Source organism: Dipodomys ordii, unplaced genomic scaffold (genome assembly GCF_000151885.1).
Source record: "Dipodomys ordii isolate 6190 unplaced genomic scaffold, Dord_2.0 Scaffold138, whole genome shotgun sequence".
NCBI classification, from domain to species: Eukaryota; Metazoa; Chordata; class Mammalia; order Rodentia; family Heteromyidae; genus Dipodomys; species Dipodomys ordii.
The window spans coordinates 2858174-2880059 of NW_012267354.1; the positions used below are offsets into that span (position 1 = coordinate 2858174).

General features: G+C 36.6%; 2 protein-coding genes and 2 pseudogenes across 2 annotated transcripts; 1 reads left to right on the top strand and 3 right to left on the bottom strand.

Moving 5' to 3' along the window:
* LOC105996935 lies at positions 1-2129 on the top strand (annotated as a pseudogene).
* A 1855-nt stretch (positions 2130-3984) lies between these two features.
* On the bottom strand, positions 3985-4881 carry LOC105996936 (annotated as a pseudogene).
* Positions 4882-9351: 4470 nt separating this feature from the next.
* Positions 9352-10245, bottom strand: LOC105997021 (putative vomeronasal receptor-like protein 4). The gene has a single exon (XM_013031293.1). It carries the CDS (start codon positions 10240-10242, stop codon positions 9352-9354), a length of 891 nt encoding a protein of 296 aa, XP_012886747.1. The 5' UTR covers positions 10243-10245.
* A 7048-nt stretch (positions 10246-17293) lies between these two features.
* On the bottom strand, positions 17294-21391 carry LOC105996937 (vomeronasal type-1 receptor 3-like). The gene is given in 3 exon segments (XM_013031174.1): positions 17294-18253; positions 18255-18282; positions 21123-21391. Coding segments are annotated over 3 exon segments (1257 nt in total).
* Between the last annotated feature and the right edge of the window lie 495 nt (positions 21392-21886).

Here is a 21886-nt window from a genome sequence, read left to right on the forward strand (position 1 = left end):
ATGAATCCAGAGCCTCATCATAGTGACACTACTCCAAAGGTATGCTGCTAATCTACCCCACAGATCTGAACAAAAACAACCAGATTCATTCACTAGTATACTATGTAACAGGAGATTTACTCAGATTTCTTAGAAATGGATGAATACCAGCCCAGAATAGAAATTATTTTCTGGAGACTCACAGTATTCCTATGAACCATAAGAATATGGCTTTAATAAAGAAACAATTACTGGAATTTTGTCTCAGGTTTATGTTTTCTTATAAGAAATATTTGAGGATCTTTGTTCCCTTGAGGTAAATCTTTTATTTCTCTGTGAATATATTCACAATTTTTCCATTGTTTCAACTTCTGAAATCTTGTTTTAAGTGATGAGTGTGTGGATCTCAAAAAATTAAATTGATATCATAAATGTGATATGCAAAGGGCTTACAGTTATGTATATCAGGTAAAGAGCACATTTCTTTAAAAATTATTTTATTGTCAGTGTGAATATTTTGAGTTTTATCTTCTTAGGGTTTTCTGAACCTCTTGAATTTGAAAGTTCTTTTTGCCATTTGAAGTTTTCAGTCATTTTTTTCAACTCTTACATAAGATTTTACAGGCAAAATCAATGCAGAGTTCATGTCTAGTATACGGGGAAAAAATCCCTGTGAATGTATGAGAGGTGAAAGATGATGTGACTTCTATCCAATGTGGACAAGCTATGAAATTCTATGGTTCTGTGCTGTTTGCTACCTTCCACCATTTTGATATATAAAAATTTTAATATTGTGTTAATTTTTAGTAATTTTCTGCTGAATATTTAGATTTATTTTAACACTTGTTAACTTAGTTCTGGAATATAAAAGTGGAGCTGAAAACAGCAGGGTTTTAGGAAATTCAAATTCCAGGCTTGTAATTCATAATATCAGGCAGGAATTATATCTTCCCTTTGTAACCCATCCCCCCTTTTTTCCTTGAGATAGAGTCTCTCTGTTCAGAATAAGCTGAACTTGACTTTTGAACCCTTAACCCCAGACTGTCTTGACAGCTGTAAACCACCACACCCAGCCTTCCTGTCTATTCTTAATACTCAATAATATGTTCTTCATGATTCAAACTTAATATGCTAGCAGTTCATTTCCAGGTTCTAACATACTTTGTTTGAATTTAATTCAACAAATGATTCAGAATATGTTTGCCTTGTTTTGTTCTTTATGTTGAATGCAAGGGAAAAACCTTGGCAAACAGCTGTGAAAGAAAGATAAATTACTGCTTGCCAGGTCGAATTGTTCGTGAAGGCTGGCAGTGATGGGGCCAAGATCGGGAACTGTCCCTTCTCCCAGAGACTTTTCCAGGTACTATGGCTCAAAGGAATCACCTTCAAGGTCACCACGGATGATACCAAAAGGCGGACAGAGACCATGCAGAATCTGTCCAGGAGGGCAGTTCCCGATCCTGCTGTATGGCACCGAAGTACACAAAGACACCAAGATGGACGAGCTTCTGGAGGCAGTGCTGTGCCCTCCCAGGTATTGGGATAGTTGGAAAGGAGGAGAGGAGCCTGGGAGGTTGGCAAACAGAGAAATTGAAGGAGTGATAGAGATGGGGGAGGGGGTTGGGGATGGGACAGGAGAGCTAGCTGCTGTTCCATTCCTGTTGGGAAAGAATCTTAACCGTATTCCTTCCACTGGCTTTCAGCTACCCGAAGCTGGCAGCTCTGAACCCTGAGTCCAACACAGCTGGACTGGATGTATTTGCCAAATTTTCTGCCTACATCAAGAATTCAAATCCAGCACTCAATGACAATCTGGAGAAGGGACTGCTGAAAGCCTTGAAGATCTTAGACAATTCCTGACATCCCTCCTCCCCCCAAAAGATGATGAGACCAGTATGGAAGATGAGGGCATCTCTCAAAGAAAATTTCTGGACTGCCCTGAGCTCACCCTGGCTGACTGCAAACTGTTGGCAAAGCTCCACATAGTCCAGGTGATATGTAAGAAGTACAGGGGATTCGCCATCCCTGAAACTTTTTGAGGAGTGCATCTATACTTAAGCAATGCCTATGTTTAGGAAGAATCTGCCTCTACCTGTCCAGATGACAAAGTGATTGAGTTGGTCTATGAGCAAGTGGCCAATGCTCTCTAATAAGTTCCTCATGCTCTGCATAGAGCCCCAAATGGACACACTCTAAAACTGCCAGGAGGCAGAGAAACCTGGGGCACTTGTGTAGAGGTAGTGGCATAGGAGTTAGGAGAAAAAGGGGATAAGGGTAAGATTTTTATTGTGGGGTGGGGTGGGTAAGACAATGGATTTCAATAATAAAATACAGAATGAAAATACAAAAAATTACTATTTGCATTCAAGTAAGTCACAGAAAGATTGTACTTACAGTAGAATATTATAAGTAATTTAAGAGTTGTTTATTTATAGTACAACTAACTCAAAGGAACAGGCATTTATTACTGCTAAGTAGGGCAATGTTTACATGGACAATAATGATATATAGTAGAAACCTTTTTTATGCCAGTCCTGTAACTTGAACTCAGGCTTGTTCAAGGTTAGTATTCTACACTTGAGCCACAGCTCTATGACTAACTTTTTGGTGGCTAATTGGAGAAAAGTATCTCATAGACTTTCCTGATTGGGCTACCTTTGAAAACATGATCCTCAGATGTCAGCCTCCTGAGTAGCTAGGCTTACAGGTGTGAGTCAGCAGCACCTGGCTTGGTAGATACATTCTAAAAGCATACATTTGTAAGCCTATCTCTATAAAATCTGGCATTTTTCTGTGCCTACAATAACTGTCATCAATATTTTTTAACATCTTTATCAGCTGTTTTGCTGCTAAAACTACTTATTCTATGCGTATACCTGTATTGAATGGTCCATTTTAAGAAACTAACTGCAACCCTTGCTTAAATTAATAGAGAATCAGATTAATTTATAGCTCTTTGAAGATAAAGACATTGATAGCATGACAGAGCATGTCAGGGCCCTAATGAATGACGTCTAGAACACTCCATAAGTTTTTTCCACCAATATTACTTATTGATTCATTTGAAAAAGAGATTAAGGGGACTGGGAAGGTGGCTCAGTGGTAGAGCGCTTGCCTTGCATGCATGAGGCCCTGGGTTCGATTCCTCAGCACCACATAAGCAAAAAGAAAAAAACCGGAAGTGGTTCTGTGGTTCAAGTGGTAGAGTGCTAACCTTGAACTGAAGAGCTGAGAGACAGTACCCAGGCCAAGAATTCAGGCCCTATGACCAGACCCCCCCCCAAAAAAAGAGATTAATTCATATTGTTAACTACAGTGGAAAACATAAAAAGGAGTAAACTGAATTTCAGCTGCTATGCCCAATTTCTCTCACAATGTATAGTTTCTCTTGTTTGTGCAGAGACTCTTCCTGCATATCACATAAAACCAGTATGTTTCTCTGAATTATCAGTTCCATTACTGACTTTGCTTGTTAGTGATTAGAATTATATGTCAAATATCATTTAATATGAGAAGATAGTGAACTTATTCTTTCATCATCTGCATACAGTCAATCCTATTCTATGGGTGAATATTTATGGCTATTTTCAAGTAAAAATTTACATCTGCCACCACTTAAATAGTGTTTTTGAAATAATGAATTCCACAATAAACAATATTTTTATTGTAATTCTCAAATATCAAGTATACATGTAGGACCAAGTCTTAGACAAGAAATTCCTGGCACAAAGAATAAATAAACTAGCAATATTGATAAAACTTGCCATATTTTCCTGCTTCTTAATAAAGGTACTATGGTAGCAAAAGACTAGGCTCATGAAAACTGAAATTAGAGTCAGTTCTTGAGGGGGTCAGAATAGTAAATGAGATTCTGTGTCACTCTGGTAGGCTAAAATCTCAGAGTCAGCTCAGCGCTGCAGGTCTCTAATATTGGTATTGGGGAATCAACCTTTACCTGTTTAAGCTAACAGAACAAGACTAAGGTTTATTTCTAACATTGACAAATCATTGAAACAACTTGGAACAGGTCAGAACTCCATTTCTCTGAATCAGCACAAAGAGACTGAGAAATGCATACCCAATGGTCAAAATTTCTCGAGTGTCTAACATTGCAGAACTATTTTCTAAGAAAGAATTTAAAAGTAGAGAGAGAACACAGTCTGTCCAATAGAAGAAAAGAAAACAGAACATCAGAAGGCGAACACTGTGAGAAGCTCTGATTTCAGGAAGAGTTTTGTGGAGGTGAGAGGTCTGAAGGTAGAGAACATGCTGGTGATGCTTGTGGAGAAGAAATAGCATGTAGCCACTGGCCCCACCCATGACACCCTGAAACATGGCACTGTGTATGGCCATTAGAATAAGAACTACCCATTTGGCTTTCTCACTTTCTGATTGAAAAGAACTTTTCTAAAAGAAAAGTTTTAGCAGCTTCTGATGTGTTTTCTCTGACATTTGTGATGTAATGAAGTAAGCTGATGCTTTTCAAGGAAATGAGGATCCAAAAGAAGAGAAACAGGGGAAGAATTTTGCTTGGAGTCTTCGGCTTGAATCTCCAGCAGAGAGAGCTTCTGGGACTGATGGTGATGGCCTGGACCACAGAGAGGAGAGTGATGGTGCAGATGGAAAAGTCCCAGGCCACCCTCTCCAGATAAACAACTATCTTACAGACTATATCATCCAGGAAGTGTCTCAAAGGAAAAGCTGCTATTGCCTTTGATAATCCTTTTGAAAGAAGTATTATTGTATTTGCAAAAGCCAAATGGATGAGAATATGGTGTGTAGAATTCTTCTGAGCTCCTCTCCAAAATCTATATATAAAATCCAGAAAACCATGATGTTTCCCACAGTGCCAAGTACAGTTACAAAGAGGAAGACAGTTCCTCTGATAAAATTCAGCATCATTTCTTGTGTCATGAGCAGAAGAAGTTGGATCCAACAAACACCTGTCTGAAAGAAATCATCAGTAATGATGGTATAAACCTGTGAAAGTATTTCATAACTTAGTACCTTTCTGGAGTATAAGGGACAAGTATAATATGTGTAATTGTTCAGGTATTATTGATACAAAATGATTTTTTTCTATACAAAAATGATTGTTTTCCCTTTCAAACTCTTTGTGAATTATTTTTATTATTCTCAATTACCATTTGGACTACTAATATTCACACATCCAAATTTGCAGTTTAGATTTTTTTTTGCCCAAGGATTCATACTTTTAAAATGAATCTTCATTTTTCCAACTCATTTTCACTATTACCATGGCTACATTAAACTCAAAATACTCACAAATAGAATTTCTCCCTCTATTTTTAATTGTGTTTCATATTATTTTCATAATATGATTTCAAAAGCTTGGGGCTTATGCTTAATGTGTCTGCCCTCCCCCAACTTCATATAGGCATACTTTTTCAAGGTGTTTTTATTCTTGGTCCAATTTCGATTTCCATAATGTTTGTTATTGTTTTTTATTTTTAATTATTTATTTTTTTGTGTCTGGTCATGGAGCCTGAACTCTGGGCCTGGGCGCTGTCCCTCAGCTCTTCAGCTCAAGGCTAGCGCTCTACCACTTGAGCCACAGCACCACTTCCGGCTTTTTACTTTTTGCTTATGTCGTGCTGAAAAATGGAACCCAGAGCTTCATGCATGCAAGCAAGCGCTCTATCACTCAGCCAGCTTCCCAGCCCATGTCTGTTATTTTGTATACTATTCCTTCCTCTGTCATTTTGGTGAGTATAACAGGTTTGTTTCTCTATTTCATACTTTGATATCTTTGACTGTCATATTCTATCACTTTCTGAGATGTCTTTGTAAACTCCAGTTCCTGTGATTTCAATGCTTACAAATATTCCATGGCATTTTGTAATCCTCAATATGATGTTAAACCTATTGCATTCTATCTCATGATAGAATCTAATATTAGAAGCTAATGCCTAAGACACCTAGGAACAAGTGTGGTATGAAAAGTGATATTATTAACGACCTGCTGTCAGCCAGGGTGCCCACAGGACCCACATTGTTGTTTGACTTTGGGTGAAATAATGATTTCTTTTTTTGGGGGGGTCCAGTTGTGGGGCCCGAACTCTGGGTGGGCGTTGTCCCTCAGCTCTTCAGCTCAAAGCTAGCACTCTACCATTTGAGCCACAGCAGCTTTTTTTCTTTTTGCATATGTGGTGCTGAGGAATCGAACCCAGGCCCTCCGGCATGCAAGGCTAGCACTCTAACACTGAGCCACCTTCCCAGCCCCCTGAAATAATGATTTCTTAATTTACTTGTGCCTGTTTCCTACTCAAGCTGGGCAAATAATTGGACTGTTTTGATCTTTACCAGTTCAAGCTGATTTCCAGACTTCAGGGTTAGATAAATTCACTTTTCCACATCCAGGAAGTCAGCTCTCAAATCTCATCTAATAGCTTATGACAAATTATGGACAGTTTCTCTCAAATAAGGCAAACTAGGATCCAGTCTCCAGGATTTGATAAGCTTTTCTCCTGTGTGTTGTACTAAATATGAAGGGAACTCTTACCTAATTTTGTCTTGAATGTCTCTGTTAGTATGTATTATGTAAACATAAGATAGCACCTAATGTTTGAACCAGACACCACAATGATCCTAGGAACATCTTTTACTAATGCCAGACATTCACTTTCTTTTCTTACACATGGGGAAATGAATGCATGGCTTTAGACCTTAAAGGAAGCACTACAGGCTTCTGACTACCATATAATGATTTACACTACAAGACTCAGTAATCTGTTCAGCAGTTTTATATATTAAATCTGGAATACCCAATCATTAAAATAGTTTGTCAGCTATTAGACTTGCTTAAAATGACTGCAATCTCTATTCCTCAATGACTTGCTGCATTTGTCAAAGATTTTTTTGCTTATGTTTTTCTTGTAGTTTCCCAGTGAAATGCATTTTTAGCCCTTTCTCACATGCTCCACATTCTATGGCTCTGAATCAGATTTGAAATAACCTTCTGAAGCATCTAATAAATCAATCTTTCATTCTGTCTGAGTGAAACGTAAATATTGTTCAATATTGCTTTTTGGAACAGTATAGAGGAAACTATTTCAAATTACAAGCTTTGCATTCAAATAGATGCATAATGCCCCATCTAGATCTCCTCTCCCACCCATAACAGGTTGTTCACATGAGTGCTTCCATCTCAGATCCCTTTTTCTTAAAGAAAATATGAGATCAGTATCTCTTGCTACAAATCCTGGGCTAAATATAAAGTGAGTCAAATAAAATCAAGCCAACAAACAGCCTGGAAGTAACTGAAGTCTGTGAAGACAAATTATATTATATTACCATTTCTAGGAATAGGGCTTCCAATAAATGGGATAAAAAAATTAAGTTGACATGCATGTGTAGTACAATATTGTGTGTGAAGACAGGAAGGTTTTCAGAATGGATGCAGAATATCACCTTCAAATCAAATGTTATGCATTAATGCCTTAGTTTTATATTGAAGAAAAAAACCCCACAAAAGATGGCCCACTGGAAGCATGCAACATGCTAAAAATTAGTCACAAGGAATTTTATGAAAGCTAATAATGGTGATAGTGATACTCTATATGAAAATGGGAGCTGAAGAAGACTTGAGATTTTCCTAGAAATCTAAACAGCTCTTTTACATTTCTAATTGCTAATTGTGAGCAAGCTAAATTAGCATCAGGTCTACTCACCTTGGTAGTGTGGTGCGGACAAAGCGGGCTCATCTTTCTGTTAAAGGCAGGCTCCCCAGGCCTCATATTTGTACTTTCAGAAGTTGCAGAGTTCTTAGTATCATAAGGTGTCACCAAGACTTCAATGTTCACAGTTGTCTCCCTGTCAGGAGAAAGAAACCCTCTGCAGAATCTCAGTCTCTGAAGTACAAAGTACAACTTTCCCTTTCTGGACATAATTACTACATTTGAATAATTGGCTAAGGAGATAGTTCAAGCTTAATTAGAGCTAATTATCTTAATACTAACTGATGTTCCACTAACCATGAGAGAGTATACTGATTTTCATATTATATCTTCTCTGTCCAGTCTGTTATGTGTGTAAAAGTTTTAATTATAGTGAAATTATAAGTTAAGACTACCACACCCAGTCTTCATTCTTTCAATTTTTAATTTATATTTTCCATGCTTAATCATGTCATCTTTATTATCGAACATTTCTATGTCAATTTCTATATAATTTCTAGGACTCTATACTCCTTCTTTGGAGTTAATTACCGTAGCCCTACTTAAGGCCTCATATTTTATTTTACTCTCTCTGCTAGATAGAAGGAATAATCTGTCACAGGAAAACCATCTGTTTAGTATGATCCTCATTTTCAAGAAAGTCACATTTTTATAATAGAATAGATTGATAAACATACTAGAGTATGAAAGAATAACATTAATAATTTACTGAAAATTTGTATGGACATGATATAATCAAATAAGTAACCATTGTTGCTACTGAAGTAAAATATAAATATATACAGATCCATAAAACTGATAATATAGTAGATAGACTGAGGTTGTAGAACAGTGTACAGTGTGTAGTATATACAAGGTCATGAGTTCAATCCCCAGCAACCTCTCTTCTATGGAAAAAAATCACCAAGTGTAAATATGGGAAAGTTGCTTCAATGTTTAATAATGAAGTAAAAGTCTTTCTCCATCAATATTTTATTTATCACTATTTTGGACTGTGAATACATAAGTATAGTAGCACCACAAAAGTTTAAAACAATGATCTGTGAGAACTATGCATTGTACACAAATAAGAATCTTTGTTCTGTTTATGAAAATAAATACTTCAGTTAAGAATCCAAATGATTTGTGGATATGGAAAAATAGAAACTGGATTATTAGTCAGTATAAAAGCATTAACAAAGACATCATAAAGGAAGCCTCAGATTTACTGAATGTTAATGTTTCATTTAGTTGTTTAAATTTGTGTTTCATTGTATAACAAATCAGAAAATATATGAGCAAAAGATTGACTTCTCCTTGCTATGACTTCTTCAACCTAATTACTCTCACAAGAAACAAGAACTATTTTGTTCTTTTCTTTTCTTATAGAGCTTCTTAATATAACAAACATAATTCTAAACATAATATTACCTTTCATTTATCAATACAATTAATCTAGCATAACTTTAAAATTAGTTGTAACTAGATCTTAGCTATCATGATATACCAAGATATTTTGAATTAGACCATTCCTTTACAAGATCTCGAACATTTCCTTAGATTGGTCAATATACTTGAATCTTTATATGAACAGATAACATCAATAGATGTTGATACCATGCTTTTAAAACAATACTGAACTCTATGCTACTAATAAGAGCTGAGGAATGGATCCTTTCCCAGTGGCTATTCTCTCTTATTGAGATTGCCAACACTCAGCCAGATGTCCACCTCTGGGAATGAGTACAAAGGGACTGAAAAGTGCATAACCAAGGGACAGAAATTCTTGAACAGCCAGCGTTGTGGATTCATTCTCTAAAGACAAAGTTAGATATAAAGAAAGAAAACAATCTGTCCAATAAAAGAAAAGAAAACAAAGCATCAGAAATAAAACATTTTGAGTAGCTTTCATTTCAGGGGGAGTTTTGCAGAGAAAGTTGGAGTTCTGAAGGTAGAGAACACGCTGGTGGTGCTTATGGAGGAGAAATACCATGTAGCCACTGGCCACACCCAGGATACCCTGAAACACAGCATCCCTCAAGACCATGAGGGTAAGAAAACTCCATCTCATTATCAAGTTGTCTGGTACAAAATAGCAATAGTTGTCATGTTTGCTAATTTGTGATGTGTTCCTACTGATATTTTTTATGTGGAATAGTAAGTTCATGCTTATCAAGGAATTGAGAATCCAAAAGAACAGCAATGGGAGAAGGATGTGCCATCCAGATTGAAGCTTTAGCTTTCTCCACACAGAGTCTCTGGGGCTGATGATGATGGCCTGGACCAGGGTGAGGAGACTGCTGGTGCAGATGGAAAGTCCTCGAGCCATTCTTGTGAAGTAAACAATGATCTTACAGCCTATTTCATCAAAGAAGTTTCCCATATCTAAGGCTATTGTCTTTGGTATTCCTTTTAAGAGAAGGATCATAATGTTTGTAAAAGTCAAGTGGATAAATATAAAGTGTATAGATTTCTTCTGCGTGCCTTCAAACATGAATAGGTAATTCACCAAAACAAACATGTTCCCCACAAAGCCAAGTCCAGTCACAAAGAAAAAGGTAGCTCCCTTAACAAGAGCCAAAACCATGTCTTCTTTTGTAGGCAGAGAAATTTGCTTTGAAGAAAACATCAGTAAATATTGATACATATCTGCAAAAATTATTTCATACCAATAGTGTTTGTATGGAGTGGAGAGAGAGTCACAATATATATAATGGTGCATCATTAGTCCAAAGAATTATTCCTTTCCTTTGGCACTGTTTTTGGGCCATTCTATGTAGTCTAAAATATCTTCCTGGCAATAAAATTTTTAAAAATCTAAATTTTCTCTCTAGATCTTCTAAGTCCACAATAGCATAACCATATCATTTGTTTAAACTTTTACACACGTATGTCCTATCAGTCTTGAACTGAACTTCAAATTATTCCTTACGGTTTTTATTTCATTCTTTCATATTTCTACCATCTAGAGCCAAAATGACAGGAGCTTATGTTCTACCTGTTTTCCTTTCTAGCAGACCACATACAGATTCTTGTGCAACCCAGTTACTTCAAAACTTTAATGTTGCTCAAATTATCATATTATAACTTTCATTATATTTTTATTTTGTACACTATTATTTTCTACTTGTATCTCTTGTGAGTACAGTTTCACCATTTGTATTTCCTTCAAAGTTTTATATCTTTGATATCTCTACCTTAATATTCCTGTACTTCTAAAATCCTAACTGATTGTGTGATCAAACAGATATTTCTGTATGAAATCAGTAGTCCTCAATATCAGGTCAAACTTCATTATGATTCTGGGGAAGATCGAACACTTAAAGTTGACTCAGTTATAAACATCCAGGAAGAAGTTTTGATCTGAAAAGAAATTATATAACCCACTGGCCAGAGACAGTATCCTAGAGAAACATAGGAGGGTTTTAAAGGTTGAAGTTTCCAGAGTGACCATGAGGGCCTTTATGTGACCTTGGATGTGTTTTGGAAATGTCGATATTTCTCAAGCTAGATTATCTAGATGGGTATTAAATTTATCTTATGTACTATCATGACTTGAGAGCATTATTGGTATGGGAAAAGACCAGTGAATTAAGAGTAATGGTATCATTTTGAACTGCTCCATGACCTTGTGAAAAACAATGATTTCAGTTTACTTTGTAGGCTACTTTTTCTGAGTGATTCCTTTCAGTTTGATGAACAATCAGGCTGCATGTTCTATCAGTCCAAAGTCATCTTCCTATTTCAGGCTTAGAGGACTTACTTTTTCATATCTGAAAGCTCAATTCTTATTTGTTCCCTGGAAAATTTATGTACAAGTATGGACAAGTTCTGGATAATAAAATAAAGGAAGACAGTTGAACTAATCTGTTGGTTTTGAACTTTAAAAAATAAACTTTGTGCCTTTTTGGAAAGGAAACAATTACCCTTCCCTTCTTTCCAAATATAAGAGGATAGCTAGGTTTCTTTTCTACTGAAAATAGAATATTGCTTAATAGAAGGATCATTGTGCATTATCTTGGGTTATATCAACTCCAAGCCTGGAAAACTAATAGCTGGAATTCTCAAGAGCACAATAGTAATTTTTAAATTGCAATTCTGGTTTATATTTCTCACTATCAAGCAAACATAGAAAAATGAATAAAATTGAGAACAAATGTATTATGAAATTAAATTTTGGGGGTGGAAAGTTTTTCTGGGGAATTAGCAACCTAACAGAAAACACAAATTTGACTCATACATAAATGCATCCAAAATTTAAAACTTAAACACAAATTACATTGAAAAGGATGTGGTGCTGATACAATTCAAGTCAATGCAAGTCAAAGTGGAGGCTAAAGAAAAAATAATTTTTCATTGAACATGGAAAAAATGATTCTTTGAAGAGGGAAAAGAGGCAACTTTATTGAAAGATCTAGTACAGAGCACTGTTATGATTAATATTTGATCCTGAACATAGGCAAACAATTGATTCAATATTTCTAGAATCATATTTCTAGAAACTGGCCTCCTTTGCATTTCTGGCCTCAGGGACTTGCTTTGTAAGCTATAGAGGAAGAAGAAGAATGAAAGTCCTAAGGCTCTCAGAGCCTCTAAGCAACACTCTGGTTTAGTCAAAGAGAAATTAGTATTCATGTTTCTGATTGCAATTTGAATGGCACATTATGAATAAATCAAAGAATTATCAGGATTACTCACCTAGTAGCTGTGGTGCAGTGAAAGCGTAGGTCAGTTCTCTGGCAAGCTGAGGCCTCCCAGGTCCTATTTGTACCACCCCGATGTGTGAAGCTCTTGGCTTTCCTAAACTATCAGACTTTAATTTTTTCAATTGTGTCCATGTCAAGAGAAGCAAACTCTGTAGAATCTCAGTCCCTAAAGTACAATTTTTTCTCTCCCTCTACAATTAATACATATCATTGTCTCAGAAGTTATCTTTGGCTTAATTGAGACTTAATTATTTTAATAGAAGGAGGAAGTGAAGTGAAAACAAACAGCAAATCAAGTGTCTAGAGCTTGTGTCGAGTGTCTTCAAACTTGTTTTCATCTTCCCCAAGTTGCAAGCTTTGGAGCAGAGTGAGACTAGCTTCTGAGATAGAATAAGTCACTTCCTTTTCTTCCTTAAGTCCTTCTCTAAACGCAGAACATAATAAAAATAGCATTTCTGAAGCTGGGAAGTTGCTCAGTGGTTGAGTGCTTGCCTTACATGCATGAGACCCTGGGTTCGATTCCTCAGTGCCATATAAGCAGAAAAAAGCCGGAAGAGGTGTGTGGCTCTAGTGGTAGGGTGCTCGCTAGCCTTGAGCTGAAGAGCTGAGGAACAGTGCCCAGGCCCAGAGTTCAGCCCCCATGACCAACAAAAAAGAAAAAAGAAAAAGCAAAAGAATAGCATTTCTTTTCCAGGAGTGGGAGCAACACTGGGCTGTTTTGAAGGCAAATTCATGGTCATTGGTCATTTGTGTATCTTGGCCACCAAAGAAACAAAAAATACTGTGCATAAATGAAAGAACAACCCTCGGTGATATGTCCATGATGTGGTTTTGAATAGGGAAATCCAGACACAGACAGATTAAATAAGTTGGACTTGGCATTTTAAATGTAAAAAGAAATTGAAAAGTGGCAATAATTAATTTTACTTGGTGCATTGAGTAGCATTTCTTTCTTTTTAGAGTAGTTGTTTAGGAAAGTTATAAATTATTTTCTTCTCTTGTTTATATCTATGCTATATCTATGGATATATATGCACAGTATGTGTTTATGCATGTGTGTATGTATAAAAGTTATCATTCTGTTGTTGTTTTAATAAATCAGGGATGTTTTTCCAAAGCTCCTGAAAGTCTCTTTAGAACTGTAATCCTCATGGAAGATTGTGCTCAATTGCCCAGTTTTTACATGAAGGAAAGAGCTTAGCTTTACTGGGTACTTTATTTCTAATTGTCAAATCATCCTTGTCAAAAAGATGTGATGGTATTTTTTTTCTTTTTCTTTTTTATGTCAGTCGTGGGGCCTGAACTCTGGGCCAGGGCGCTGTTCCTGAGTTTTTCAGCTTAAGGCTACCTCTCTACCACTTGAGACACAGCGCCACTTCTGTTTTTTTTCTGCTTATGTGATGCTGAGGAATTGAACCCAGGGCATTATGGATGCAAGGCAAGCACTCTACCACCTAGCCACCTTCCCAGCCTGTTTTTTTTTCTTTTTCTTTTTTTAAAATAAAGGCAATGAACTAAGTGGAATAGTCACCCAAATCACTAGATAAATTTAGGATGAACTAAGTGCAACAAATAGTAAATCTAATACTCTTAGTTTAGAATGAGGAGTTATTTTGCTTGAGAACATGTGTTTAATATAATTGCAATCTTTTGGTAGGTTTTCTTTGGTAATTGTTAAATAATAATTAGCTATTTTTCAAAAATAAATTTTCTCTTTGTCTTTTAATATAGATTTTCTAGGTTGGGTGGAGAAGTTTTTAAATGATCCTTTTAGTGATCTTTCCTCAACACATACAAAGAGAAGGAGCATCTGATATGGTTATGCTCCTCTTTGTGGCTGAATAATTCTATATACAACAACCCAGATATTCTTTATCCGTTCATTGGTTGAAGGACACCTAGGCTAATTCCATTGTAAATAGTGCTACTATAAACTTCGGTGTGAACACATATGGATTGGATGTTGACTTACATTCCTTCAGGCATATGTCCAAAAATTTAAAGCCAGGTGCTGGTGGCTCATGCTATAATCGTAGCTACTCAGGAGACTAAGATCTGAAGACCACTGTCCAAAGCTAGCCAAGGAAGGGAAGTCTGTGAGACTCTTTTTTTTTTTTTTTGGTCCAGTCGTGGGGCCTGAACTCTGGGCCTGGGTGCTGTCCCTCAGCTCTTCAGCTCAAGGCTAGTGCTCTACCACTTGAGCCACAGCGCCACTTCTGCCTTTTTTTTCTTTTTGCTTATGTGGTCCTTAGAAATCGAACCCAGGGCCTCAGGCATGCAAGGCAAGCGCTCTACCACTGAGCCACCTTCCCAGTCCCCGGTCTGTGAGACTCTTATCTTCAATTAACCACCAGAAAACTGGAAGTGGTGCTGTGTACAAATGGTTGAGTGCTTACCTTGAGCTGAAGAGCTCAGGGACTGTGCCCAGGCCCAGAATTCAAGCCCCATGACTGACTGCCCCCCAAAAAGAATAAAAATTAATTGCTTAATATTTGTATTATCTTTAAGTAGTAAAAAGGAATTGCCATTTAACAAAGCAGCTTATGAATACAAATGCATCTGGACTGATGTCACTCCTCTCACCATTTTCTCTAGTTGTTTTTAATTTTTTGAGGAATCTCCATAATGATTACACTAATCCCAGGAATAGTTTCTGAGGGATCCTTTTATCCTTCATACTAATCAGCAATTTGTTGTTTTTTAGATAATAGTGATTCTTACCATGGTGAAATTTAGAATTCAGTGTTTAATTGTTCTTCATCGAACTGTTTAAGAAGTTTATGTCTTCGTTCCATATAATGAGGTAACTTCCATCTCAAAATTAACTTATTTCTTTAGATTTTCCTTTACATTGAACCTCTTTTATTGGAAGGTATTTTTAAAATATTTCCCACCCACCCACTGAATTTGGTTGGTATTTGTTGTGCTATCTCCCCCTTGTTTTCTAATTATGTAATTATATTGATTTTGGTTTTCTCCATCACCTCTTTCTTGCTGATGTTCTGTTTTGTTTTGTTTTGGGGTTAGATTGGAAATTTTGTTCTCAGAGAATCAAGTCAATTGTGTATTTTAGTCACAGTTTCATGAATTTCTGCTCTGAACTTTGGTATTTCTGTCTACTGACTTTGATTTGTTCTTGTTTTTCTAAGCGCATGAGCCACATCAAGGGATATCTACTTGAAGTATACTTTTTTAAAGGAAGCAATCAATTTCCCATTTGGCATTGTCCCAGTGCTATCCCCAAAGATCACAGTAATTTGTGATTTCATTTCTATTTTATTCTAGCCATTTTCTGATTCCCTCAATTATTCACTGATCATTCAAAAATGTTTCATATATTTTACATATGTTTGCATAGTTATCTTGCTGCTAGATTCTAGCTATATTCTTTTGCAGTCTAATGAAGTTCTGTGGTTCATACCTATGGTCCCAGTTACTTGGGAGGTAGGTTTTGGAGAACTGTGGTAGGGTATTCTATGCAAATTTTAGTGAGAGCCAATCTCATTTAATAAGCTGTGCTTTGTGCTGCAAGAGTTCACTCACAGCTAAGTGGGAGGCCAAATGTAGAAGGATGGCTATCTGAGGCTAGACATGGGGTGGAGAGGGGATGAAAGATTTTAAAGAAAAAAATAGAAAAAAGGGCTGAGTGTAATTATAAAACCAACTTGGTACTAACACTTGAAGAGAGGCCTGAGGTCAATGGAATAGAATGGAAGACCCAGAAATGAACCCACAGATCTATAGCCGTCTAATCTTTGATAAGGGAGCCAAAAATGGGATGGGAGAAAGACGGCCTCTTCAACAAATGGTGCTGGCAGAATTGGCTACACACGTGTAGGAAACTGCAGTTAGCTTCTCATGTATCACCCTGCACCAGAATCAATTCGAAATGTATCAAAGACCTTAATGTAAGACCAGCCACCCTGACAATACTACAGGGGAAACACTAGGGCTTCTTGCCCCAGATTGAACCTTGCTAAGTAAAGATCCAGAAACACAACCAATCAAAGAATAGCTGTATAAATGGCATTGCATTAAACTGAAGAGTTTCTGCTGGACAAAGGGCATAGCTATCAGGATAAATACAAAGCTTATGGACTGGGAGGAGGTCTTTACTAGCTGTACATCAGACAAGGGCCTCATATCTAAAATATTATTAGAGCTCAAAAATTAAACCCCTAAAACAAACCCTCAAACAACAACCTATCAATAACTGGGCTAAACACTTAAGGAGAGACTTCACCGAAGGAAAAATTAGAATGGCCAATAGACATATGAAGAAAAGTCAACATCTCTGACCATAAAAATGCAAATGAAAACAACATTGAGATTCCACTTCACCCCAGTTAGAATGGCCATTATTAAGAAAACTAATAATAACAGCTGCTGGCTGGGATGTGACCAGAGGGAATGCTAGTACACTGCTGGTGGGAATGTAAACTTGTTCAAACACTCTGGAAAGCAGTATGGAGGTTCCTCCAAAGTCTAAACATACAGCTTCCTTATGATCCAGCAATCCTAATCCTGGGCACTTACTGAAGTGACCACAAACCAGCCCTCACTAATGTCAGAGACAGCTCCCAGGTCCAGAGTTCAAACCCCACGACTGACCAAAAAAAAAAAAAAAGGAAAGAAAGAAAAAAAGAAACAAAAAAATAAAGAGTTTGATTAAAAAATGAGGGTCTGGGGAAAAATAAACTACTTATTTGAGGGAGCAGAAATATTTTCTTCCATTTAGGCAAGGAATGGGAATTTAGGCAAGGGATGGGAATTGGTAGTGGGTAAGGATCTGTTCTGCCGATATCCTGGACTCTGAATCTATGTCAGATTTTTCTAGAACTAGATTTCTTCAAAATAAAAAGAAATCCATGAAAATAAAGTCTTGATTAATTTAATGATTTTCTGTAGTAGAATGTTAGGACAAGCAATTGTTCATGCATTACACCTTTGGCTCATGGAAGAATCGATATACAAAGTAACTTTTGCACTTTTCAGTGAACATTCCATGACATGTACATTCCTGATGATCAGGATAAAGGGGCTGAGACAAGCATACCCAAAGACTAGAAATGCATTGATCTTTATTATTGTACAGTCATGTTTCATGACAGAACTTAGGTAGATGGAGGAGATTAAATTTGTCCAATTAAAACAAAGAAAACAGACCATGAGAATGAGAGTACTTAGAACCACTCTGATTTCTGGGGTGGAATTGTTTTCATATTTGGAGCTATGAAGGTAGTGGACTCGCTTGTAATGTTTATACAGGTAGAAAACCATGTACCCACTGCTCCAGCCCATGAGACTCTGAAAGATTACATCCCGGAGAGCCATGAGGGAGAGGCAAAGCCACCTAAACACATGGCTAGTTTGATGCATATGACAATACCCAACATAGACTTCAGTTCTGGAGCTATTCATGCTTTTGAATGTTGTCATGAAGTAGAGCAAATAGGAGCTTATCAGAGCATTCAAGACCCAAAAGAAGAGGAGATAGGGAAGAACTTGCCATGCAGTCTGTGGTTTGAGCTTTCTCCACTGGGTGATTCTGGGACTGATGGTAATGACTTGGAACATGGTGAGGAGACAGGTGTTGCAGACAGAAAGGCCTCGAGCTAGTTTTTCCATATAAAGCACAGTTTTGCAACCAACATCACTTAGGAAGTTTATGAAACAAAGATCTGTAGTTAATATACTTTTGATCCCTATGTTACAAATAATTAGTGTATTTGAGAAAACCAAGTGAATGAGGATAATGTATATGGGTTTTTGTTTCTCAAGACCCATAATTAAAATATATACATATTTCACAAGTACAAGGATGTTTCCTAAAATTCCAGGACCGGTAAGCATATAGAGGATTATCCTTTGGATGAGGTTACTCCAAATCATCGGATTTCATGCACAGGACCAGGAAAAGCCTTTTGAGAAGCACAAACAAGTAAAAATGACATATTTCAGGTTTATTGACTTTCCCTGTTTACATAGTAAAAGCAATGGCTTATGAATTATGTAAATGTACAAGTTTATTTCCTGGAAGGTGCCTAATCTTTCTTTCCTCATTTCTTCTCTCCTTTATTTCCTCATCTCTTTCCTTCCTTTCTTTCTTACTTTCCTTCCTTCCCCTTCCCTCTTCTCCCCATCCCTTCCCTCATCTCTATGTCCTTAGTCTTGAACTCATGTTGTAGGTGATGTCTTCCAGCTTTTTACCTCATGGCTGTCATCACAGCTCCACTTTTTTTTTTTTTTAGTGGTTAACTTTTTTTTTTTTAGTTGTTAATTGGAGATAAGTTTCTCCTGGACTTTCATACCTAGGCTGTCTTGGAACAGTGATCCTCAGACCTCAACTTCCTCAGTAGCTAGGATTACAGGCATGAGTTACCAGTGGCCAGCACTTTCTTCCTTTCTTGATTCCTGTGACTTGGAGATCATGATGACTACAATTTAGACACAAACTCATGTTCATACATTCCCCTGATTTTTCCTTCTTTGTACTCCTTTGTGAATCCACATTTTCTGTGACCATTTTTCCTCAATGAAAAGTAAACAAATCAAGAAATATTATGCAATTTCCAATCTCTACTCCTTAGCAATACTCGCTTAAATGCTTCCTTTTCTTTAACTTGTTATACCCAGAAAATATCATTTTGTTTTTTTTTTCCTGTCAGTCTTGGAGCTTGAATTCAGGGCCTGGGCACTGTACCTGAGCTTCTTTTGCTCAAGGCCAGCATTCTACCATTTGAGCCACAGCATTACGTCCAGCTTTTTCTGTGTATGTGATACTGAGGAATCAAACTCAGTACTCTACCACTAAGCCACATTCCCAGCCATTATGATGTTTGTTTGTTTGTATTTTGATACTTGTCCTTCTCCAGATTATCTGTATGATTCTGTGTTGCTAGCAGGAACCTGAGGCAGTATGATGGGAGACCAAGCGGAAGAAAATTAGAAAACACTGTAGCCATAGATAGAAAAAAGGGAGAGACCAGAGAATCCAAGGCTGTACTTGGGCCCAAAGTTCCCACAAGCAAGCATATTTGTTTACACAAGAAAGGTTACCATCGATACATGCAAAAAGTAAAGTATCTATATTAATATTACAATCAGATCTAAAACAGAGTTTGTGAGAGACACTGGTTCCCTTATTTTTTTGAGACAAGAGACTGTAGGCCAGGGGAAGTCCAGACACATTTAGCCCAAGGTTAAATTGTGGGTAGGGATGGGAGGGTGATGACAGTCCAGTCTCTAACCCACTCCAAACTGCCTGTTTTAACCCTTCCATAGCCAGTTCTCAGGGTTCTGAGTGCTGTCAAGGTGGCTTGTCTATACCAAATTGCTCCAACCTCTTAAACCTTTTTCAGGTTTTATAGTTCAGCTTCAGAGTTTCCTTTTATTTATTTGGAAAAATCATTACTTTTAGTTTTGTTAGAGTTAACACACATTGAATGTTATAGAGAAACACTGAAAGACACCAAGGGGCCAACAAAATATCCCCAAGATTGTGGTTACTGGTCCCCCCAAAAAGCCAAAATCAAGATAGCCAGCCTGAAAGTTTCCAGTTATCAGTATTTATTTTATCTTGGTTAATTTTCTTTGTGTTGTTCCAACTGGTTTTGATTTTTTTGAGAATTGTCACTTATACTAAAACAACATAATCCTATAAACAGTTTACATTCTAAATGATTTTTATCAACAAATAATCTATGGCAGTTGGATTTTGGAAAATTTTCATTTTTAATTTTTTCTTTCTTGATTTATTTTTTCAGCATTATAGCTGTAATATTTGTTGCTTTGTGAAAAATACAAGCTAGCTGATTCATTGTTTTTGGGGTACACCTACTACAAGTGTGGGGACAGGTAGAATAAAAGCTGTTGCTACAGCTGTATAAGCGGTATCTAGCAAGACAAGATGGTCATCACAACTTGGAGGGAGATCACATTTAGTTTTTCGGATACTTTTCTAACAGAGTGCTTGAATAATCTTATTTTTTAAAAGCATGATATACATTTGGTTTTATAAAAGAAAGACCAGAGAGCACCAAGTATTTTTTCTTTAGACAAAGTGGGTTTTGTTATAGAACAGTTGCTAAGATCAACTATACAACTAAAGCATAAACATTTATATTGGGCTATAAAGTCAAGGTTTATAATTAATTTATGTTTTTAAGATTTTTTCTTCATGTTCAGTAGTTTTATCCTTAGTTACATTTTTGTATCCTTTACTGCTAACAAGTTTAATTAAATTTTGTGATAGGATATATTGTACAGAGGAATTTTCTTAATACCAAAGGAAGTTTCATTTATGATATTAACTGCCAATTGAAGCCAAATATTTGGAGTATCAGTAAATTTTGATTTAGGAACCAAATATACAGTAACATGCATTTTTGTAAGAATACTGTCTTGCATATAACACTTTTGTAATTTGGAGCAATAATATTTTCCTTTATTGTTGAGGGAGGCCATAGGCTTGACTACATCTAATTGGATATTATCTGTTTTAGATTGATTAGTTGCATTTGTCCAAGGTCCCTTAGATTTGTTTTGGCCAAATATTTTAACTCCATCTTTAAACCAATGAATAGTTGCCACTTTTGAATTATTGCACATCACAGAACAATTTAAGTACAATATACCTAACACAGGAACCCCCCAGACAGAGGCGTGCACCATGCATGAGGCACTAGCAGTATGAATAAGTGCCATCATTATTACAAACAAAGATACTGTGTTAATTTTATGTCCATTGTTTTTTAAACACCTGCTAACTTTTTGGGAAAGCTTTTTTATCTGTCTCCAGGTGGGAATGGTCGCCATTTTGGTTGGTGCTGTTTTACTGGTGCCTTTAGTCACCTTCATCCTCTTGAAGGACTCCTCCAAAAGTTTTTGGGTGTCAGATGATTTTGTTTTTATTTTTGGGTTTTGGTTTTTGGGTTGGCAGCTAAACATCTGTTGAGCCTGTGGAGACACAAGCATAACCATGGCCCCATACTTTAACAGTTCCGAGTTTCCAGTTACTGTCAGTATCATCCTTCCACCATATAGGTTGACATGAAATTTTTAATATTTCAAAATATCCTTTCAATGTTTGTTTACTACTGACGCATTGGATAGAAAAATCAAATTTTTAAAATTTCCAGTATATGTCATTTTTATTTGCTCTTTGAAGGTCTAGTGACCTATATACCTTTTACCTCTTTGTGTTTAATTAACTGATATTTGAGCATATGGTTGTAACCTATCACTACAGCTTGACCTTTGAGAATTGTATGGTATTTCTGTAAGTTTATACTTTAGCACTAGTAGAAGCAGGCGTTTTAATAGCACAGGGAACAGTCATCACAGTAAAAAAGAAAGAAGATGAGTGATTACATGCTTAGAAGTTTTTCTGGTTAAAGATGTGGTTCTGTATTGAAAATCAGTACTGAGATAAAAGAAACATCTGTTTTTGAACAGTTGGATGACAGTAAATAGTTCATTTTGCTGAGTAGACTGATAAAGGGAGTACTTCTTTTTATTTTTGCA

What these genes read in the sequence shown, in the direction of transcription:
- LOC105997021 (XM_013031293.1), bottom strand. Translation starts at nt 10,242, where the DNA reads ATGGTTTTGGCTCTTGTTAAGGGAGCTACCTTTTTCTTTGTGACTGGA.